The sequence below is a fragment of the Vanacampus margaritifer genome, chromosome 16 (assembly GCF_051991255.1).
Source record: "Vanacampus margaritifer isolate UIUO_Vmar chromosome 16, RoL_Vmar_1.0, whole genome shotgun sequence".
Lineage (NCBI taxonomy): Eukaryota > Metazoa > Chordata > Actinopteri > Syngnathiformes > Syngnathidae > Vanacampus > Vanacampus margaritifer.
This window is the reverse complement of record NC_135447.1, coordinates 12,045,863-12,065,657: the sequence shown is the minus strand read 5'-3', so window position 1 is coordinate 12,065,657 and position 19,795 is coordinate 12,045,863. Positions and strand designations below refer to the sequence as shown.

Sequence of the window (19,795 nt, the reverse complement as noted above, 5' to 3'; positions counted from 1 at the left end):
TTGTTGGGGTTAGGCTTAGAGAAATGTCACCAAATCAGAGCATTTCCCAACATCAATCTGTATCATTTAGATTTAAAGTATCAGGAACTAAGTACAAATGACATTTGTGCTTCTGCCAATGTTCTACAATGAGGCAATGCATGACATACAGTATTAAAATGAAAAAAAAGAATGGTGATTCTGCGCTTGTGTTCTCTGTGGAAAACCTCCAGCGGCTGAATACATTTACATTCATTGGCTTTGGTTTTAAGAACAATGGAAACAGAACACATAGTGTGACTGGTGGAGGATGGCCTTTTTATCCTAAACATGAATTAATAGCAGACAAAGCATTGATTGTACATGTGAGCTGTTTTAGGAATATTCCTAATCATTCAATTAGGATGTGTGTTTGATTTTTGAGAGGGTTGTATACTAATGTTTATGAAACAAAAATGTTATATATATATATATATATATATATATATATATATGTATGTATAAAAGAAAGAAAGAAAAAATCATTTTCTAACCTCTTGTTGTGGAATGAAAGGCTTGCCACGCAGTGATTGGTCATTGTTACTGCCTGAAGCTATGATAGGTAGAGCGGCAGGTTATGCTAATTTGGTAGATGCCATGGACTACCGGACTTCCAGGTTTTCAGCGCCGTTTCCGGCCAGTGCTGGCCGCGTTCCAAAAGTCGCATCCCACCCCTGCGCCCCCCTACCGCGCGCTCCCGCTCATTGGCGGGAGGGCGTCTCGGCTATCTGAAATGCTTCGGACAGTGAAACAGTCACCGCACACTCGCAGCCTCGCGCCCGTCGACAACAACGCGCAACCGAGGTGCACAAAGGCGGGAGCGCAAGTACTGGGACGCGGCTCACACGTCGCAAACTGGAAACGGAAACAAAGTTGATGGGTGAAAACCCGGAAACCAGAAGTCCCGCCTCCTCCGTGGCATATAGTCCATATGTTCTCAGTCAACGCATTGATCAAACATGTGTTCTACTTTTGGAATATTTATAATTGATTATAGATTTATGTTATGAGTTATGTAATGCGTTAATAAAAATACGTAATATAAACTCCTTCCCTGATATTTGTTGTGCGAAGGGCGGTATTTTCAGTTTGTGATTGGTCCTTTTCCCCTGTCATCACAATATTACGAGCTGTGATAGGTTAAGAGATGGGACATGCTAATAATACAAATGTTCACAATAATCTAGTACGGCTGTGATTTTAATTTTGAATTGGGGTTGTGCTAAGGTTTAATGTAAATTTAATCACCAACGTTTTGCTTCAAACTGTTTAAATGCACAGTATATTGAAAAGAGCACCGTAATAGCATTCTGTGATTGGTCCTTCTTACCAACGATCACAATGTACGAGCTGTGATAGGCCAAGGGGCGGGACTCGAGATATATTCAGGAAGTGTGCAGCGTGAGATTGCACTTTGACATGAGCCGGAGCTGTCGAGATTAAACAAGGTAACACGCTGTTGCTGTCGATAATTCACCATTAACTGTCCACAGGAAATAATTCAAGATGCATCCTAGTTTTACAAGTTAATAAATAGAGGTTGTGATTTAATTTCCAGCTTGTAAATCGTGGTTCTATGTTAAAAAAGCAGAAGAAGCGCACAAGTAAACGACAATACAATGAATGCTAGTTTTACGTTTGCTTTGGCAGCTGGCGATTAATCCTCCTTCCAGTATACGACTACACCAAATGCTTAACACTTAATATTAAATTTTTGGGGCAACGTCGAATGAGATTTGTACACGCGTCAATTAGATGCTTTGAGTTTCGAGGCAGGGTTTTTCCTTCAGTGTAAAATAAAAATGAAAGAAAATGTAATGACTCCTTTATCCCTTCCTCTGGTCTTTTGCGCCTGTTTATCTTTGTTTTCTATACTCGTAGCTAACCATTATTTATGCTGTAGCACACAATGAAGCTATAACCATGCATTTAATTAGAATGAATGGAAACTCGTTTGTGTTGCTGATGAGTGGGGATAAATTGTAACTTGAACATATACTTTTTAGAAAGTGCTCCTGCTATAAATGGCTAAGACTTTCATTGCATTCATCTGTTTAGAAGCAGTATAATGGATAAAGATTAGTGTTTGAGTATGCTGTACACGCTGTTCTTTGATGATGCCATACAGACCAATCATTTTTCTATAATTCCAGAAAAAAAGAAGCAACAATCACCTTTTCTTTTCCCACTTGCAGATTTAAGATACTTCTCATCGGTGACAACCTCACACTTAAAGATGGTGGACTCTCAGTACTTCCTCCCAAATGACATCGGCATCTCCGCTCTCGATTGCGGCGAGGCTTTTCGCTTGCTCTCCCCGCAGGAGAAGATGTACGCCCACTACCTGTCGCGCGCTTCTTGGTATGTCTGACCTCGCAGAGTCGATGTCCTCTTGGGCCAGGGGGAGTCGCTGATGTGTAGATGTCATGCTTATGCAGTACATTTGGGTTAGGGACTAAGCGGTCCTCCTGTTTTAGGTATGGAGGCCTCGCTGTGCTCCTGCAAACCTCCCCGGAGTCGCCTGTCATCTTCGTCCTTCTGCAGAGGATCTTCCGAAAGCAGTCACCTGCGCAGCTGGAAGCTGTAGCAACAGCAGTCGGACTGAGCTCAGAGGAGTACCAAGTACGTCCTTTCTTTCTTTTTTTGGTGTGTGTGTGTGTGAGGGGGGGTTGCTTTTTCAGTGCACATTTTCGTTAAGCTTTATGCGCCGCTTTTTGTGTCCTGTTTGTTTTCAGGCCTTCTTGGTGTATGCAGGCGGCCTCTACGCCAATATGGGAAACTACAAGTCTTTCGGAGACTCCAAGTTTGTCCCAAATTTGCCAAAGGTATACCTTAGTAGTTGTGCCTCTGTCAACAATGTCAAAAACAGATTACACATCACATAAAACATATAATGTTAATACTTTGTAATATTGAAAATCCAGCCAATGGCGGGCCAGTCCATGGAGGTGGCACTTTGATAGACAAGTGAGAGGTTTAATCCATGCTGCCTGAGTGTGAATTGATGATTTTAATCTAAAAAGAAATGCGTAGTGGAATTGATGACTAACACTGTGCTGTTTTGTTATTGTGATCTATTTGAATGTATTTCTCAGCATGTTTGGTTCTGCCTACACAGGACAAGCTGGATGCTCTAGTGAGGGCCAGTCAGGCGTTTCAGGAGGACCCCACTGAGATGGGCGCTCTATGGGACAGTTGCTCATGTCTCATCTACTCCCTGGAAGACAAACAGAAACAACTGGGCCTAGGTGACAAGGTGGGAGTTTGTCACCATTAAAATGTAGACTTACTGGAAAAAATGTATTGTTCGGATTGTTGTTAGTCATACAGTCTTGTCATGCTCTGCTTTTCTTCAGGGAATTACCACCTACTTCTCAGGAAACTGCTGTCTGGAAGATGCTGAGCTGGCGCAGAAGTTCCTTGACTCAAAGGTAGGGCTGGTTATTGATTCTAATTCGATTTCGATTCACAACAGTTCAGTTTGATTCAATTTCAATTTTTCCTGATTTGATTCACTTCAGTTCAATCCAATCCGATATCGATTAATTATGGAACATGAATTCTTCTTACATGTCAAAGGCATGATTAAAAACTCCACAAATATGTGCCAATGTAAATTTTGTGGAGGCAGTTACTGGTCAAATGATCTACTTTATTAATGAAAGTATCACGTGTTATAATCACTTAAGTGTTACACAAACATTGACATCAGTAAGGATTATATGGAAATATTTTTCATAATTCTAATTTAATAATTTTAAATATAAATTTTAAATATTCAGAATTGTCTTAAAGTTCAAAAAGTCATGTCTTTCATCACTTTCAGAAAATACTTAAACAATACATTTCAAGAAAATAGTAAGATTTTAAAAAAAATCAGCCTTTAAAATATTTTCTTAAGAATGTATGAGAATTTTTTTAGTTTTAAATCGATTCATGGTTTTATGAATCGATATTGGGCTCAAAAAGGAAAATCGATTTGATATCAATTATTCGATTTAAAATAATAATAATATTATCATTATTTTAAAACCAGCCTTACTCGAAGGTAAGCCTGAAAAAAGAAACGGCCAAATGAATGCAGCAAATGTTTGGTGGACTGGAACGACCCAACTTGTCCAAATCCATCGCGTTTTCTATCAAATACGCTTAAGTGTCTCTTGTGTTCTTCAGAAACTGTCCGCTTACAACACCCGACTGTTTAAAAGGGAGAACGGCCAGAAAACCTGCTACGAGGTGCGCTTGGCCTCCGCTGTGAAGAAAGGTCAGTCGTCAAACGGAATAACTGCGATAGCATCAATGTGTGATGTTAACAAGGTACACGCAGGACATTGTATTAACGCACACGACCGCTGCACAGATTGCACCGTGGACGGCGAGTGTGAATCCTGCTGCGGGTGCTTTGACTTTGAGGGCAAAGAGTTCTCGGTGAAAAGGGGGGACTACGCTCCACTCATGGAGAGGGTCTGCCATAATCTTCAGAAGGCGCAGGTGAGCGAGTGAGCGAATAAAATGGCTGCTTTTTGACACCGTTCATCCTGATTTTGAAATTGGCTGTGGTTTGAAACGGAACGCAGGCCCACGCTGCCAACGAGAACCAGAAGAAGATGCTGGAGGAGTACAGGCAGAGCTTCACCTTGGGCTCGGTGGACGCTCACAAGGAGGGCTCGCGTTACTGGATCAAAGACAAGGGACCAATTGTGGAGAGGTCAGGCCACTTAAACCAAAGCAACAGAACTACTTTTTTTTTTCCTGGTTCTGATAATAATCTGTGGAACCCCCTCCTCTCAGCTACATCGGCTTTATTGAAAGCTACAGGGACCCCTTTGGTTCCAGAGGAGAGTTTGAAGGTAACTTGCCGTTCGCATTTCTGTTTTTGCTTCCGTCCTTCTCCTGAGCAACCTCCTCGTGCTGTCTGTCCACTTTAGGTTTCGTGGCAGTCGTAAACAAGGCGATGAGCGAGCGCTTCGCCAAACTCGTAAGCTCGGCTGAAGTTCTGCTCCCCGAGCTTCCCTGGCCGAGGGAATTTGAGAAAGACACGTTCCTTAAACCGGACTTCACTTCCCTCGACGTTCTCACTTTCGCCGGCAGCGGCATTCCAGCTGGCATCAACATTCCCAACTGTACGTGTGCTAACATGCAAAGATTTATGTATATAAATATATATATTTTTATATTATTGCACTCAGAAACCACGTGTGTGTGTTTCTCGAACCAGATGACGACATCAGACAGTCGGAGGGCTTTAAAAATGTCTCCCTAGGAAACGTGCTGGCTGTGGCTTACTCTACGAACAAAGAAAAACTCACATTCTTGGAGGAAGACGACAAGGTGAGGTGGCCACACACTCACAACACACTCTTATCCCGTTCTCCAATTTGTATGTGTGTGTTGGTTTGCACCAGGATTTCTTTGTCAAGTGGAAGAGTCCGTCATTTGAGGTGCAAGTCGGCCTCCATGAACTGTTGGGCCACGGAAGCGGCAAGTTGTTCGTCCAGGTTTGTCAACGAGACCATTTTTATATTTTGTCGCTTTTAGCTGGAATCCTCACATTGTCAAAACATTACTTTTCAGAACGTGCAATATTTCCTATACTGCTGCGCACCATCAACACAACACCTCTCCACATCATGTGGAATCACAAAAATCATTTGCTCCAATTGTTCATTGATTGACGCTGTTATTGATTGGAATGCCGCAAGCACACTTTGTAGCTGCCAGCAGTGCCAATCAGTTTGAAGACTGACTGAGCAATATGCTAACAAGGGGTTATGTCGTATTCTCAAACTTCATGTCCAAAAATCATGAGTGGTGCAGTACAAAAAAATGAGCTGATTCATCTGAAGAATTTTTTTACTTGTAATTTCCAATCTTGTTGAGAAAAAAAGCTGCAAGGCTCCCGGAGGGTAAGGAAGAATTTAAGACCACCGGGGAACTGACTAATAGTGCAGATTTGTGAAAATACATGAAATAGATTATTTTCTGTGATTGAAATGTAAATGAGGTAATTGTCCATTTGACTGTATGGATGTTTGGCTCCCTCTACAGGACAACAAGGGCAAGTTCAACTTTGAACAGAGCGAAGTGATCAACCCGGAAACTGGCGAGCTGGTGAGTCTTCAATCGGGCCGCTTTCAAATGTGTATATAAATCCGACATGTATCAGATATCTGTGTTACTTGAAATGTTTATCGGAATGCACTTAAAAAAAAAAAAGATTAAATCTGAAGTGGGCCTGTATGTGTCATATATGCTGCAATTTGTACACAAATTAACCCTAAGTGCATCATCTTGGCATTTGTGTGTGTGTGTGTTTTTCAAGGTTTCCAGTTGGTACCAGGACAGCGAGACTTGGGACAGTAAATTCTCCACCATGGCCTCCTCATACGAAGAATGCAGGGCCGAGTGTGTGGGACTCTACCTGTCGCTCAACAAGGATGTACTCAGGTGTGCGTTGTGATTGTCAATGATTTTATTAATCCTAAAAAAGCCGTTTTAATTTTATCCGCTGCCCATTTTGGTGCTGCAGTATTTTTGGTCATGAGGGCCAGGACGCTGAGGATGTGGTCTACGTGAACTGGCTAAGCATGGTGCGAGGCGGACTGCTGGGCCTGGAGTTTTACACACCTGAGAGCAAGAGCTGGAGACAGGTGAACTGGCAATGAACTTTGTCGTGCTGTAACATGTTAGCGAGAGCCATTGGTGGAAATGGCTTCCACTTCAGTTGTACACTACTAAGTTCAGTTCACAATGCGAAAGTTGATATTGTTGCTCATAATTGAGGATTATTGTTGTATGTCGTTAACTTGAAACATGGCTATCGTGTTCCAGGCTCACATGCAGGCACGTTTTGTGATCCTGCGCGTGTTACTTGAGGCCGGCGAGGGTCTGGTAGGCCTGAAGGAGGTCACGGGAGCCGACGGCAAGCCCGACGCTCTCATCACGCTCGACAGAAGCAAGATCCGCACCGTCGGCAAGGACGCCATCCACAAGTTCCTTTGTAAACTGCAGGTATTATTTTCAAGCGATGGGGATTAAGAATGCGTATTTGCATTGAAGCCTTACTTTAAACAGAGTCTGTGGTCTCACCCTAAACAGAGTAAAAACAAATTAAAAAGTCACTCAAGGCAGGAAGAAGCCCACAACCTTTTTGCTAAAAGCGAACAGTAGGAGTGGCATAGCTTAGGTGATAGTGACAGTTTTCCAAGCTGAAGGTCGTGATTTCATTTCTCAATGCTTGTGTAACTTTTTTCTTTCAATAAACTACACAGTAAGTTTTACTCTAAAAATAGTCTATTTGGTCACACCTTAACTCTTTGACTGCCAAAAACGTTAAATAACGTTTAGTAAAATCCTATGGAGGAGTGCCAAAGACGTTAAAAGACGTTTGTTTCAAAACAGAGGTGAAACTAACCATTTTCTATTGTTGATTACTGCAAAACGGAATAAGGTAGAATGAATGAATGAATGAATAGAATTTCTGATGAAAGATGAGAGTCCAATCTTTCATTTGGTAGTATGTGTGTTTCCATAGTCCAAACACATAATTTTCTATGGACCTTGAAAGATCAGTCAAAATGCTTAAAATCGGCTGGCACCCACGGCATTCCTTTTCTGAAAACGTCTGGCAGTCAAAGAGTTAAACAGAGTAAAATTTACACTTGCAAGAGAATAAAATATTTTGTGTATGAGAGAATGTTTTGGATACCGGCAAACAGTAGAAGTGGTAGAGTGGCCATTTCCCAAGCTAAAGGTCGTGAGTTTGTTCCTCAACACTTGTGTAACTTTTTTTTCCCACTAATAAATTATTCAAAAATTTTTCCTTCTAAAATGTACTTAGAATTTCTGAGTGAAAAACACTTTACTAGGTTTTTGTCATCTGATAGTCCAATCCTATTTTACTGTCTTCCAATTGTAAATTTTACTCTATTTAGAGTGGGACCAAATAGACTCTGTTTAGAGTAAAATGTACTCTACAAAATTTACTGTGTAGGCATGTTTCTGTTTTTTAAATTTGTTCAGTCACACTTAGCAAGCATGCTTTTAATGTGCATCCTCCATCTTGCAGGTCTTCAAGTCGACAGCGGATGTGGACAAAGGCCGGGACCTCTATGAGGGCTACTCCACCGTGAGCAAGAGCGGCGCGCACAACTTCCTGCGCCTTCGTGAGACGGTGCTGCGTCGGAAAGAGGATCGGAAGATGTTTGTCCAAGCCAACACCAGAATCACTGGTATGTTCTCACCTGCAGCATAGGACCGCCGTTTATATATAAAAAAAAAAAAAACTGACTAGTTTTTCTTACTTAATGCTTTCCTAGAGGACAGTGTCGAACTGGTTGAGTACAAAGGCAGCGCCTCAGGCTTGATTCAATCCTTCATCGAGCGATTCCAAGACAACGACAAACTGGAGTCCGACCTCTTAGAATTGAGCAGATTGGATTCTTCCTGTTGGTGTTGATGGTTTTTGAGGCTTTATAGGCTACGTTCACACTTGCAGGTAAATGTGACGCAGATCCGATATTTTTTGCCCCAAATTACTTGACTTTTTTTTATGTCAGTCTGAACGGCTCAAATCCATTTTTTTTTCACTTTCATATGTGGTCCTACATATCTGATTTTTTGCAATGCCACCTCAGTCTATATCGTATATATCCGACCTCTACTCATTACGCGCGGCAATGACGTAACATCGTTAGGAGAGGCTGTAGCGAGGAGTGACGGGATTCGAAGGCAGCATGTTAAACAACAGAGCCAAGTGCTGGTGATTTATTGAAATCAGTTTTCCTTGTCCTCAACTCTTCACTTTTAACATGCAACAGCTCGGAAAAAAAACAGGAGCTCAAAAAGGCTCCCTTCATTTTATTCACACAGCAGACTGAGGTCGCATTTAATATGTACTCAAAAAAATCTAATTTCACCCAAAAATCGGAAATGAGCATGAAGACCTGCAGTGTGAATGTAGCCTTAGATCAGTGGTGTCCAAACTCGGTCCTCGAGGGCCGGCAGTCCTACAGGTTTTGGATGTTCCTCTTCTCCAACACAGCTGAAGCTCATCAGCAAACTTTGCATAAGCTTGATAACGATCCTGTTGATTGGAACAGGTGCGTTGGAGCAGGGAAACATCCAAAACCTGCAGGACACTGGCCCTCCAGGACCGAGCTTGGACACTCATGCCTTAGATCACATGTGTCAAGATCCGGTCCTCGAGGGCCTGACTCCTGCATGTTTTCGAGGTTTCTCTACTCCAACACGCCTGATCCAATGATCAGGATAATTATCAGGCTCCTGCAGAGCTTGCTGATGAGCTCAAATATGAATCAGCTGTGTTGAACGTGGGAAACCTCTAAAACAAGCAGGACTCAGGCACTCGAAGACCGGACTTTGACACCACTGCCTTAGATAGTCACAAAACTAGAACAGATCTACTGTAGACAGAACCACTGGACCAGAATTGGCATTATACACAAAACCTGTATTTGACATAGCTGACACATACTGTATTCTATTTGCTGGCATGCAACAAAACATGAAGTCATGACGGTCAAAAACATGCTTTGATCTTTGTTAATTTGACATGTTTAGACTATTAAAACACTGCCATCGCTTCTTCAAAACAATGAAATGTTTTTTTTCATTATCACATGATGGTATTAACAAAACTTCTGAAATGGAAAATATGATCTGCAAAAATAAAACATTTGATAAAACTTTTTTTTAATTTAAAACCATTATTTTAAATTACAGTACCCCATTTAACATTCAATGCATTTATTAATACTTTTAAAACACTACTTAATGACTGTTAACAAAATTGTATGGTGAGATTTTATTTGTACATATTATATTTTATACATTATATAATGAAACTCAAGACCTCAGAACTGTGAGGCAGACACTAGGACACCAAAATGTGGATTATCCTGCATAAAGCAAAATACAAGCGTAACAATAAAAAAAACAATCATTTTAGTAGCAAGTTTGCAAACTCGTACTTTAAGTACAGTATTTAGTTGAATATTTTTATTACAAAGGTGGACCGTTGAATACTCTTAGCATTTATAATTTGTCTTAAATAGCTAATTTACTAAGAACTGTGACATCTCTGCCTCCCCCTCAAGGCTACTAAACGAACTGCAGCTATCTGTGTCATCCAAAGAGACCGATTCCATTTCTTTGTTTAATTCCTCCACTCCGTTATCCTCATGTACTCCCTCTTCCGTCTCCGGCGTTTGACTGGCTTCTACCAGCTGAGTCAAGGAAGGGGAGAAGAAGGGCGACAGAGAGAAAGGCACCTTGGGGGAGGAAGATGGGGACTGATAGGGTGAAGTGGAGAAAGGAGCCCTGGGCGAAAGAGATGGGGATTGATATTGTGAGGGAGTGGGTGGAGAAGTGGAGGGAGGGTTGTGAGACAGTTTGGGAGGAAGTGGTGGAACGGATTCAGCTGCATAAGGAGAGAGTGAGGGAGAGACGGAGGATGTGATGGCTGATGGTGGCTGCATGTAGTCTGCGTCATCCGGTGGATGTTCCACCAATGATGGGAGTTTGGCCTTCACTTCTGCAGATGAGGAGTGAACAACTTGTGACGACTGGCCGTCCTGGGATGCAAGTGTAGTCAAGTTTTGGACTTTACATTTTCCTCTAGTTTTGGGCATAAGAGGAGGCGGGGGCGGCGGAGCGAGCGGAGGCAACATCAGGGTGGACGTCTCGGTGGACACCCGCACTTTGAAGCTGCGTTTCATCAGGCGCCGCTTGGACAGGATGATGTCAGACTGCAGGAAAAGAGGGTTGATGAAGCACAGCGCCCCCAGACCCGAGCCGCAGTCCAGCTCCCTGGGGCTGCGTGTCTCGATGGGACAAAACTCGCGGAACAGGACAGAATTCGGGTCAGATTTTTGATCACATTCGGCGGTCGTCGTCTGCTTGTCCGAGTCGGGTTGTGTAGCAGAATCAGGCGGAGCTGAAGTGGGTGGTTGCGGGGTAGCATCAGGTGGGGCTGAGACTGAAGAGTCTGGTGTCTTCTCCTTGTTCGTCTGAGTCTTCGGAGTCTCCCGTGGTCCCCGGACGTTGAGGTGTGAGCTCCAGAATTCTAGTAAAGAAATTGATAAATGTTAATTCACAGAAATGTCCACCAAGTTTCATGTTTAATCATGAAAGTGGTTAATAAAACATTTTCAGGCCCATGGAATTTGTCTTCAAAATGGCTGCTGTTCAATAGGAAGCATGGGTTCTTGAGACTTTTTCATGCATCCTGATATACGCCAGAATTCACATCAATTTGAAGAAATGTTGTGAGGGTTTTTTTTTTCTTCTAACTTTCCAGGCCCCATGTTGATTGGTGAAACAGCTACGATTGGAAAAGTTTTTTCCCCCCTTTCCAGGCCCCTTTTTCATGGAGTTTGCTCCCAAAATTACCAATTCAGAACAAAATGGTTGTCTTCCTGTTAAATTTGGACCATGGGTCCTTGAGACTTTTTCATGCATCCTGTTATGATCGACACATGGGGCACATTTGAATGGGTTTTGGTTAGTGTTGGGGACCAAATGCATACATTTTCACCAGGCTACAAGACAATATTTACACTCTAAAAATAGTTAGGTAAAAAATAACCCAAATAGGGACCAACTCAACTTTTTGGGTTATTCAATTAACCAAGTTGGGTCAAATTAATGACCCACTAAACAACCCAAAAGTTGGTTGCTTTGTGGGTTAATAATTACATTTTACCCAACATTTTGGGTTAAATAACTCAAATTTGGGCCAGTTCATTTTTGACCTAATTCAATAGGGATATTTAATTTACCCAAAACCCAACAAATTAGATTGATTGATGGGTTATTTCATTTGACCCAATATTTTGGATTAAATTACTCAAAAAGTTGGGTCAGTTCATTTTTTACCTAATTCAATTGGGTTATTCAATTTACCCAAAAAGTTGGGTCAAACGAATAACCCACAAAACAACGTTGCTATGTGGATTATTAATCTTTTTTATTTACTCCAAAAATTGAGTTGGTCCATTTTTGACACAATTTGGGTTATTTTTGACCCAACCGTTTTTAGAGTGTAACAAATCTCTATCTATTAAATCTTTTTTTTTTTTAAAGAAACCAACCTATTCCCATGTGAGAGATGGACTCCAGCTCTTTGTGTGAGGTTGCTTTCGCGATGGCCTCAGGAAGCTCCAGAGGAAATGGTAATACATCTCTGTTAAAAAAAAAAAAAGTAAAATGAGTCAATATCAACTCCTTTTAAAATAAAAATCTACACCGTACATTGTTGGCCACAGCACACACAGCATAGTAGAATGAGTAAATGATATTTACCTGCTAACACAATAAAACGAAACGAGTCTGGGAAGGTCTGGAAAGCTGATCGCTGACGTCTCCAGAGACAGAGCTGAGATTGACAAGTGAATTGTGGTCAACATCTCAAGTGCACTATGTGATGGAAGAGGCCCCGAAAATAATTAAATTCTGACTAAATGGGCCCCAAAAGAAACTACAGACCCGGAACACTTTTTGTTGCCCTGCACTGCTAACGCATCAGTATTGTGCCGTTATCATAACCCTTAAATTATCGGATACTGACTTGTTCTATTGTTTACAATATTTCTTTTGGGGAAACATTTTCAATAACTCAGAAGTCAAACAGCATCGTGGAGTGGATTGTATCAGATGATGTCATTTTGAATTGTCAAAACTTACTTAAATGTTCCTCCCTGATGCCAAACTGTTGCACAAAGGACGGCACGCTGTCATCCACCAGGCGCACGCACAGCACCTTTCTCTGGGACGTGCGAGAGTTTCGCACCAGGAATGTCTGCAAGGCAACACATATGAGCGGACTGTCCAGTGCAGAAAGAGAGGCTAAAAATGCCAAACAAGGGGCTGGTTTTTGTGAGCGTCTGACCCCAGGAGGCTCCCTCTGCAGAATGTGCAGTGCGGTGGCAGGGTTGATTGACAACTGCAGCCAGACGGGCACCGTCAACAAGAGCCGGTCCAGGATGCTGACGCTCCTCAGAGACCCACCTCCTCGCTTGTGGCCCGTTAACTTGTGCTCTGACCCCTGTGTGGGCTCCGGGAAATCATACAGAGGTTCTTCTTGCTGTGCCATCTACAAAGTCAAATAAATCACATCCCCATATTGGGGTTTAACCTTCCTAGGTGGACTTAATTTGACTTTTGAATGCTCATGTCCAACTTTTCAATGTTTCAGTCTTGAATAAATTCAATGCAATGCAGCAAGTGTGGTTTATGCACAACACTGGCTTTTACAACAGGAAGCACTGCACACACCTGCGTGATAAATCCTGGACCGTGTTAGCAAGTTCAGACTTGGTTCAAGTGCAGACGGAACTTATGGGGAGCTGTGGAAATAAATGCGGAAAATGCATTGTACACACACGCAGGCACAATCCACAACAGCATAACAGTGTCATGCATTATGTAACATGAGTGAAGCATTCATACAATTCGTTTCAACATCATCATCATCTGAGGTAATATTCAAACTTCAAATACATCAGGAATGTTTTTACCTGGTTGCCCCTTTGACACTTTTTAGTTGCTTTGGATAAAACAACATGCTCCTAATTATTATTAACATTAATTATTATTGTAAACTTCCAGGGAAAATAACACTGTGGCCTGTCTTAACGTGCTAAACGTCTTGAGTTGTCTTCTTTTCTTTTCTTTTCCTTCTCTTCCTCCTGCTGTTACTTTTCCTCTTCATTTCCTTCTTCTTCGGTAGATCCTCCCCTTTCACCTGATATCACCTGGAAACATTCGTGGATTGGATTAACATCATTAACAAAAAAATAACTCGTTTTAATAATAAAATGCAGAGCGACAACACTAACGTACGCTACAGTTAAAAAATATATCTAAAAGAAATGTCTCTTAAAAACATGTTGTCGTACGCCAGTTGTACGTGACGTCACTGCATTTCGTTGCCTAGTCAGCTAATAATATAGCGTTAAGGTTTATTTTTTATTGTCTTAGTGATACACGAGCTATTCAAGTAACGACACATTATCATGTGGTTTATTTGCATTTATCTATTTATTTGTAACCTTTTTTAAGAAACACTTTTTGACGTTCCTGGTTTGTAGCGAAAGTGCGCCCCCTGCCGCCCTAAAGAAACCCGAGCCGGATATACAATTTGAATTACAGCTCCGGGGACCGCGTTGGTAAGGATTGTGTCGGCTAAATGCTAAGCTAAAATGGTTGATATTCTCGATTTGTTCGTGTGAAATAATCGTACCGTGGAGCTTGCTCTCGTAAACCCGAGTTATTGTTTTACTTCTGTTGTTCAAATTAGGATAAAACACACGAAAGAAGCTCTGACGTTGCGCTATCGCTAGCAGATAAGCTATATTAGCTAGCGTTAGCCAGTTTCTACAAGATGTCGTTTCCAGCCGTCACGTAGTCTGATATAATTCATTCACGCTACTGCTTTTATAATATAGTTCTCCGGTTTAATACAAGTCAAGTTTGTCAATATGCATACCCAACCAACGCTGTATTTAGCCTTCGTTTGTGTCGGTGACGTGAAGTTAGCGAGTTTATTTGCTCAGCTAATTGCCTGTTAGCCCAAGTCAACTTGGTCGGATTCAACTTTGGCTCCCAATCTTTGTTTTGAAATAATTACACTTCATATACACGTTATATTTGTAGTAGCCGAATGAAACCGACAGTCATCGCCAGCTGTTCTAAAAAAGTGGTTCTCAAACTTGTTGGTTTTTTATGCCAAGTATCACCAAAAAACTAATTTAAAAAACTCTCCAAGTACCACCATCAACTTGCTTAAATATTGGGGGGGGGGGGGGGGGCTCTACCTAAATAATGATATTTAAATTTTATTACACACAAGTTAATTAACAAATGTACCTAAAAACATAAGTATTAGTGAGGATGGATGGTAGACTGTTTACTGACATTAGCAATGCGATCAACACAATATGCACCCCTGATCTAACTTATTAATCACCATTTCCACAATGATGACACAGATGGCACATTTTCTTGCAGATGCCCGGTTGTTACAGAGATGAGTGGCGACAACGTCAAGTTGTTTGTGGGAAACCTTCCTCTAGATGCGACCCAAGACGAGATCAACAAGCTCTTTGCTCCCTACGGCGAGATCAACACCTGCTCCTTGCTCCGACAGTATGCTTTTGTTACCCTGAAGGGAGAGGGAGCCGCGGACAGGTATTATTACAGTGAAATATTTCTTCAAACACTAGATTTTTCAAGGAGATGTCCGTTTTCTACAGCTCTTAAGCCCCTATTACGGAGCGAATGTTTTTTTTTTTTTGTCAAGTTTTGTTCAAGGTTGCAAAGACTTTTGCCAGACGTTTACAAACAGTTTTTTTATGACCACAAACAGTTTCTATCGTCACCATCAAATTTAGAACATGCTCAAAATGTCTTTGCGTCAAGCAAAACTGTTTGCAACTATTAGAAGAACTGTGATGAAACTGTTTGTATACAAATGGTTAAAAAAAAAAGAAGAAGAAGTAAATTTCCATATTATGTCGGGTTTAAATAAGCGATTAATACCATGGTTTCCAATTTTCTCCCCCACAGAGCTATACGGCATCTAGATGGCAAGGAGTACCGAGGCAGACCCCTTGTGGTGGAGGAGTCGCGCGCACGTCCCCCCAACTCCACCAAAGTGTTTGTGGGGAACCTGAGTGCGACGTGCTCTGCCGATGACCTGCACAGCCTCTTCTCCACTTTCGGGAGAGTTTTAGATTGTGACAAAGTCAAAGGTGACATCCACAATCACCCAAATGCAAAGAATACATGTTCTTTTGTGTAAATATGAAATGGATCAATTAGCATGTGCTTTAAAAAAAAATGTATACATAAATGATAAGCTGGATTTTACACTGCAAAGTTCAAGTTACACAATCACATATGAAGGAAATAACCAAAAGAAAAATGGGTGCAAGCTTTAAATTGTAATTGGGCACTTGGACCTGTAGTGTAAAATGATCACGCTTGGTCTGTTTATTTCTGATCTCTAACGGCATTCTTTGTCTTCTACAGCCCGATTATGTTCAAATGTGGGCTATGCATTTGTGCATATGGAAAGGAAAGAGGAGGCCATGGCAGCTATCGACGCACTCAACGGGACCATTTTCAAGGGCCGTCAGCTGGCTGTCGAGCTCTCCAAAGCGCAACCTTTGGTCAACCAGCTTATGACGTCTGGTAATTCAGTTGCCGTGTTTTATAATAAAAAAAAAAAAAAAGATTCTATACAATGCTGGAAAACAAAACAACAGACGCCTTTTGACGTCATCATGTTTCCCGTTCCTTTCTTGCTTGCAGGTGGTAGAGAGGGTCTTCTTCCTCGGCCAGCTGGCTCCATGGAACATCACCAGAGTCACGCCGCCGTGCTCGCGGCAGCTGCAGCAGCTGCCGCCGGACTTCCGATACAAGTGTGTGAATATTAGGGATGAAATGGTTCATCAATAAGCCATAGGAACATTTCAAATTGTCAGTTTTTGCATTGGAAATGTTATTGTCAGGAAGCATAGTTCATGAACCCAGGCGCTATTTGTCAATGAAAAGTTTGTAAATCGTTTTATTCCACTTTGTTTTCACTTAACTTGTGTTGGTGCTTTTTGGCCAAAGTAACATTTATATATATTTTTTAAGCCACACTGTACCATGATTAAACAAATAATCGGAACAATGATGTGTTTACCCTTGTTCAAAATGAGCAGCCATAACAACAAACATTTATGTGCTATCTGTTTTCAAAAATGGTTGTGCAACATGTGAACAGCACTTAAAACAAGCCGTTTCCCGATTTGACATTTTCCCGTCTCCCTTTGCAGGTTCAACAAAGCGTCCATAACTCCTTCTACAACACCACATCCTTTGATCCCACCTATGCCGCCCTGAAAGGCATTACGAGTTCTAAAGGCGCTGATGGTGTCATATACGGCGCTCTTGCCAGCCAGGTGTATGGATCCGTCGCCGACCAGGTGTACCAGGACATGGCCAATCACACAGTCGCGCCCGCCGCCCCTGAGGAGTACGAGCCTCAGAGCACGCCTGATCCAACAACACTTTTCGAGGCCGCGAGAGCAAAGTTTTTCCAGGAGGGACAGAAGGTCTTTACTAACTACAGAACAGCACATCATGCGCATTTTTTGTGTTTTTAGTGTGCGACTTTTTCTTCTTCTTTGGGTTAGGTTCTAGCCGAGCAGCAAGCAGGGAGAAAAACAACAGCAGCAACAAATTCAACAACGCCCACGACGACAAGCACGGGAAGTTCGGAAACGGAGCGGGACCGCAGCCCGATCAGAGGGAACCGGACGCCCTTGCTTCCGGACCCGTCTCCCGGTTCCTTCACTCAGAATCGCAGCAAACGCCGAGCTCTTCTACCAACGCCGCCCGGGGTAGCTGACGACTCTGCCACGGCAACTGCTGAAGGGACCGACCCTGTTGCCAGGTGAACAACCCTCTAGTGCTGTCACTATCGAATATTTTTAGAATCTTTTGAATATTCACTCGATTAATCTGATTCATTTTAATTTTTCACCAAAGAGTATTACAAAAGCATTTATTTATTTATTTTACCTGATTACTGTTTATTAACCGGTGATTGGTGGTTATTTCCTACTTCGTATTTGTTGAGTGATTTATAAAAAAAAGGCGATTGATGTTGAACTTTACCAGTTAAGTCATTGTTTTCCCAAAGTAAAAAGAGATGTTTGAATATGTTTTATTTTGATTAAACACAAGTCTTCTTTCATAATTGACTACATAAATTACTGTTCATATGCTGAAGTCAGAGAATTTGAACAATTTTAAATTAAAAAAATGTCCAAACGATTACTCGTTTTATTCAAATAGTTGATGATTAATTTGATAATCGATTACTTGTTGATCAATCAACTAATTTTGACAGCTCTACAACCGTCCAACCAAATTTCATGTATTACCGCCTACAAAATGGTCACATCAGAGCTGAAACCGTCGACCCAACACCTTTTACTCATCAGTGCTTTCACACTGCAAAATGGCATCACAAATGCAGATTATTGGACAAGTGGAATATGTTCTGGATTTTAAAAAAAACAATGTCTCTCTAGAACAACAAAAATAAGGAAAAGTGGCATGTTTTACAGTCAGTCTTTTGTCTGTCTGACGCATTCATCTTGAATTGTAACTGCAGGTCCTACACAGAATATTACCAGCAGATGCACCAGTACCAACAGTACCAACAACAGTACCAGCAACAGTACCAGTACCTCCAGTACGCCTACAACAATCCTCCTCCGCCCCCTCCTCCACCGGCCACCTCAGATTCCTCAAGCTCCGTCCCGCCGCCCCCCGGGACGTACACGGCGCCACCGGCCTACTCGGCCTCCCAAGACTACGGACCCCCGGGCACCTACGACCCCCCCGCCAGTTACAACGCGTCGTCGCAGAGCTACTCCGGCAGCTACGACGCCTCGGCCGCCTACGATGCATCGGGAGGCTACGGGGCGGCGGGAGCGTACGATACATCCGGAGCTTACGCAGCGGCGGGAAACTACTCCGCATCCACACCGTATGAGCAGACACCCGCACACGGGCAACCCACGCCCCAGCGCAATGATTACCCTTACAACACGCCAGAACCCCCTTACCGATAGTCAACCCCTCTCCACCCCCAACACACGCACGTACACACACACTCAACACAATGCTGATCTGTGTGTGTGAGTGTACATGAGTACTTGGTTAAAGGCAGTTGAAGTCAAGGCAGGCAGCAAGGTTGTCGTTTGAAGCATTTTGACTAACGGCGTTGCCATCTGGCTGCAATTGACTCCACATGACAATGAATGCTATCCCAAATTTTAAAAAAATACAATTGTGGAGTTGTGAAGAGGCACAGTTGGTTTGGTGAGGATGAAAGTCACTTTTTTTTTTGTTGCCTGGCGTTGAATCAGGGTTTTGTCTTCGCAGTTACGTAATCTCGCAGCCGCAAATGTGAGGCACAGATTCTGTCTGCGTTTCAACCCATGTTGACAGGAAACTAGGCCGTTTGTGAGTATGTTGTCTACACACACTTGATTTGAGAAGACACACTCAACCCGGTGTTGTTTTTGTTAATCCTCGCCCAAATGCGTCCCGTTCTGTCGAGGGGGTAGAATTGGCATCGTTCCAGCAGCTTTTAACTAATAAAAGCCCAATCGTTCGAATGGCCCCATGCTCCTGGGATTTGGCAAAATTCAAGGATGATGACAAATTATTTTCATTGTCAGGAGTAACTCCCACAATGTGTTGATGGGGCGGAGTTAGTTTGCAAACGGTGGCCATCTTGGTATCTCCGGAGCTCAGTCTATTCATGCAAAGTTTTCTTTCCATTCTCACGTTTTATGTTGTGTAGTCCCAGCGTCAGGAGAATTTTTTTCTTCTTGAGTCAATATTTAAAGGGGAAGTCAATCAAAATTATTATTATTATTATTTGTTTTTCAATGCACTCAATACTATGTTCTATGCAGCTCCACTAGTCTAAGTATTGTATTCTGGTTAATTTTGCATTCGTGCAGGGGTGGCCAAGTTTGGTCCTTGAGAGCCACTATCCAGTCTGTTTTTCCATGTTTCTCTCCACTAACACACCCGATTCATGCTGAGGACCGTTATCAGGCTTCTGCGAAGCTTACTGAGGAGCTGATCATTAGATTCAGTTGGGCTGAAGGAGGGAGAAATGGAAAACGGGCTGGATAGTGGCTCTCGAGGACTGAACTCGGCCACCCCTGCGTTAGTGGAA

General features: G+C 42.3%; 3 protein-coding genes across 14 annotated transcripts in view; 2 read left to right on the top strand and 1 right to left on the bottom strand.

The window, feature by feature from the left end:
• The first annotated feature begins 1,367 nt into the window (after positions 1 to 1,367).
• dpp3 (dipeptidyl-peptidase 3) lies at positions 1,368 to 9,729 on the top strand. Its single transcript, XM_077546482.1, has 19 exons — positions 1,368 to 1,466; positions 2,214 to 2,379; positions 2,496 to 2,640; positions 2,754 to 2,843; positions 3,137 to 3,274; positions 3,375 to 3,449; positions 4,192 to 4,282; positions 4,379 to 4,509; positions 4,596 to 4,726; positions 4,810 to 4,868; positions 4,947 to 5,141; positions 5,237 to 5,349; positions 5,424 to 5,516; positions 6,067 to 6,129; positions 6,341 to 6,465; positions 6,548 to 6,668; positions 6,850 to 7,029; positions 8,087 to 8,249; positions 8,337 to 9,729. The coding sequence occupies exons 2-19, from the start codon at positions 2,255 to 2,257 to the stop codon at positions 8,474 to 8,476; spliced, it is 2,178 nt and encodes a 725-aa protein (XP_077402608.1). The 5' UTR covers positions 1,368 to 1,466; positions 2,214 to 2,254; the 3' UTR covers positions 8,477 to 9,729.
• LOC144036133 (uncharacterized) lies at positions 9,716 to 13,837 on the bottom strand. The gene is made up of 7 exons (XM_077546497.1): positions 13,557 to 13,837; positions 13,315 to 13,385; positions 12,929 to 13,132; positions 12,724 to 12,838; positions 12,343 to 12,415; positions 12,132 to 12,223; positions 9,716 to 11,104 (listed from the first exon to the last, which is right to left on the bottom strand). Exons 3-7 carry the CDS (start codon positions 13,130 to 13,132, stop codon positions 10,095 to 10,097), a joined length of 1,494 nt encoding a protein of 497 aa, XP_077402623.1. The 5' UTR covers positions 13,315 to 13,385; positions 13,557 to 13,837; the 3' UTR covers positions 9,716 to 10,094.
• A 290-nt stretch (positions 13,838 to 14,127) lies between these two features.
• Positions 14,128 to 19,795, top strand: part of rbm14a (RNA binding motif protein 14a) — a 27,378-nt gene continuing 21,710 nt past the window's right edge. For 11 of the 12 annotated variants that reach the window (XM_077546489.1, XM_077546487.1, XM_077546484.1 and 8 more), the window contains exons 1-8: positions 14,128 to 14,207; positions 15,049 to 15,228; positions 15,607 to 15,791; positions 16,072 to 16,233; positions 16,354 to 16,463; positions 16,866 to 17,144; positions 17,226 to 17,485; positions 18,212 to 19,068. In XM_077546489.1, the coding sequence (XP_077402615.1) occupies positions 15,068 to 15,228; positions 15,607 to 15,791; positions 16,072 to 16,233; positions 16,354 to 16,463; positions 16,866 to 17,144; positions 17,226 to 17,485; positions 18,212 to 18,674 (1,620 nt within the window). In that variant the 5' untranslated portion in view covers positions 14,128 to 14,207; positions 15,049 to 15,067 and the 3' untranslated portion in view covers positions 18,675 to 19,068. The remainder of the gene's footprint in view (positions 14,208 to 15,048; positions 15,229 to 15,606; positions 15,792 to 16,071; positions 16,234 to 16,353; positions 16,464 to 16,865; positions 17,145 to 17,225; positions 17,486 to 18,211; positions 19,069 to 19,795) is intronic. The other variant, XM_077546496.1, reaches the window with a different exon arrangement.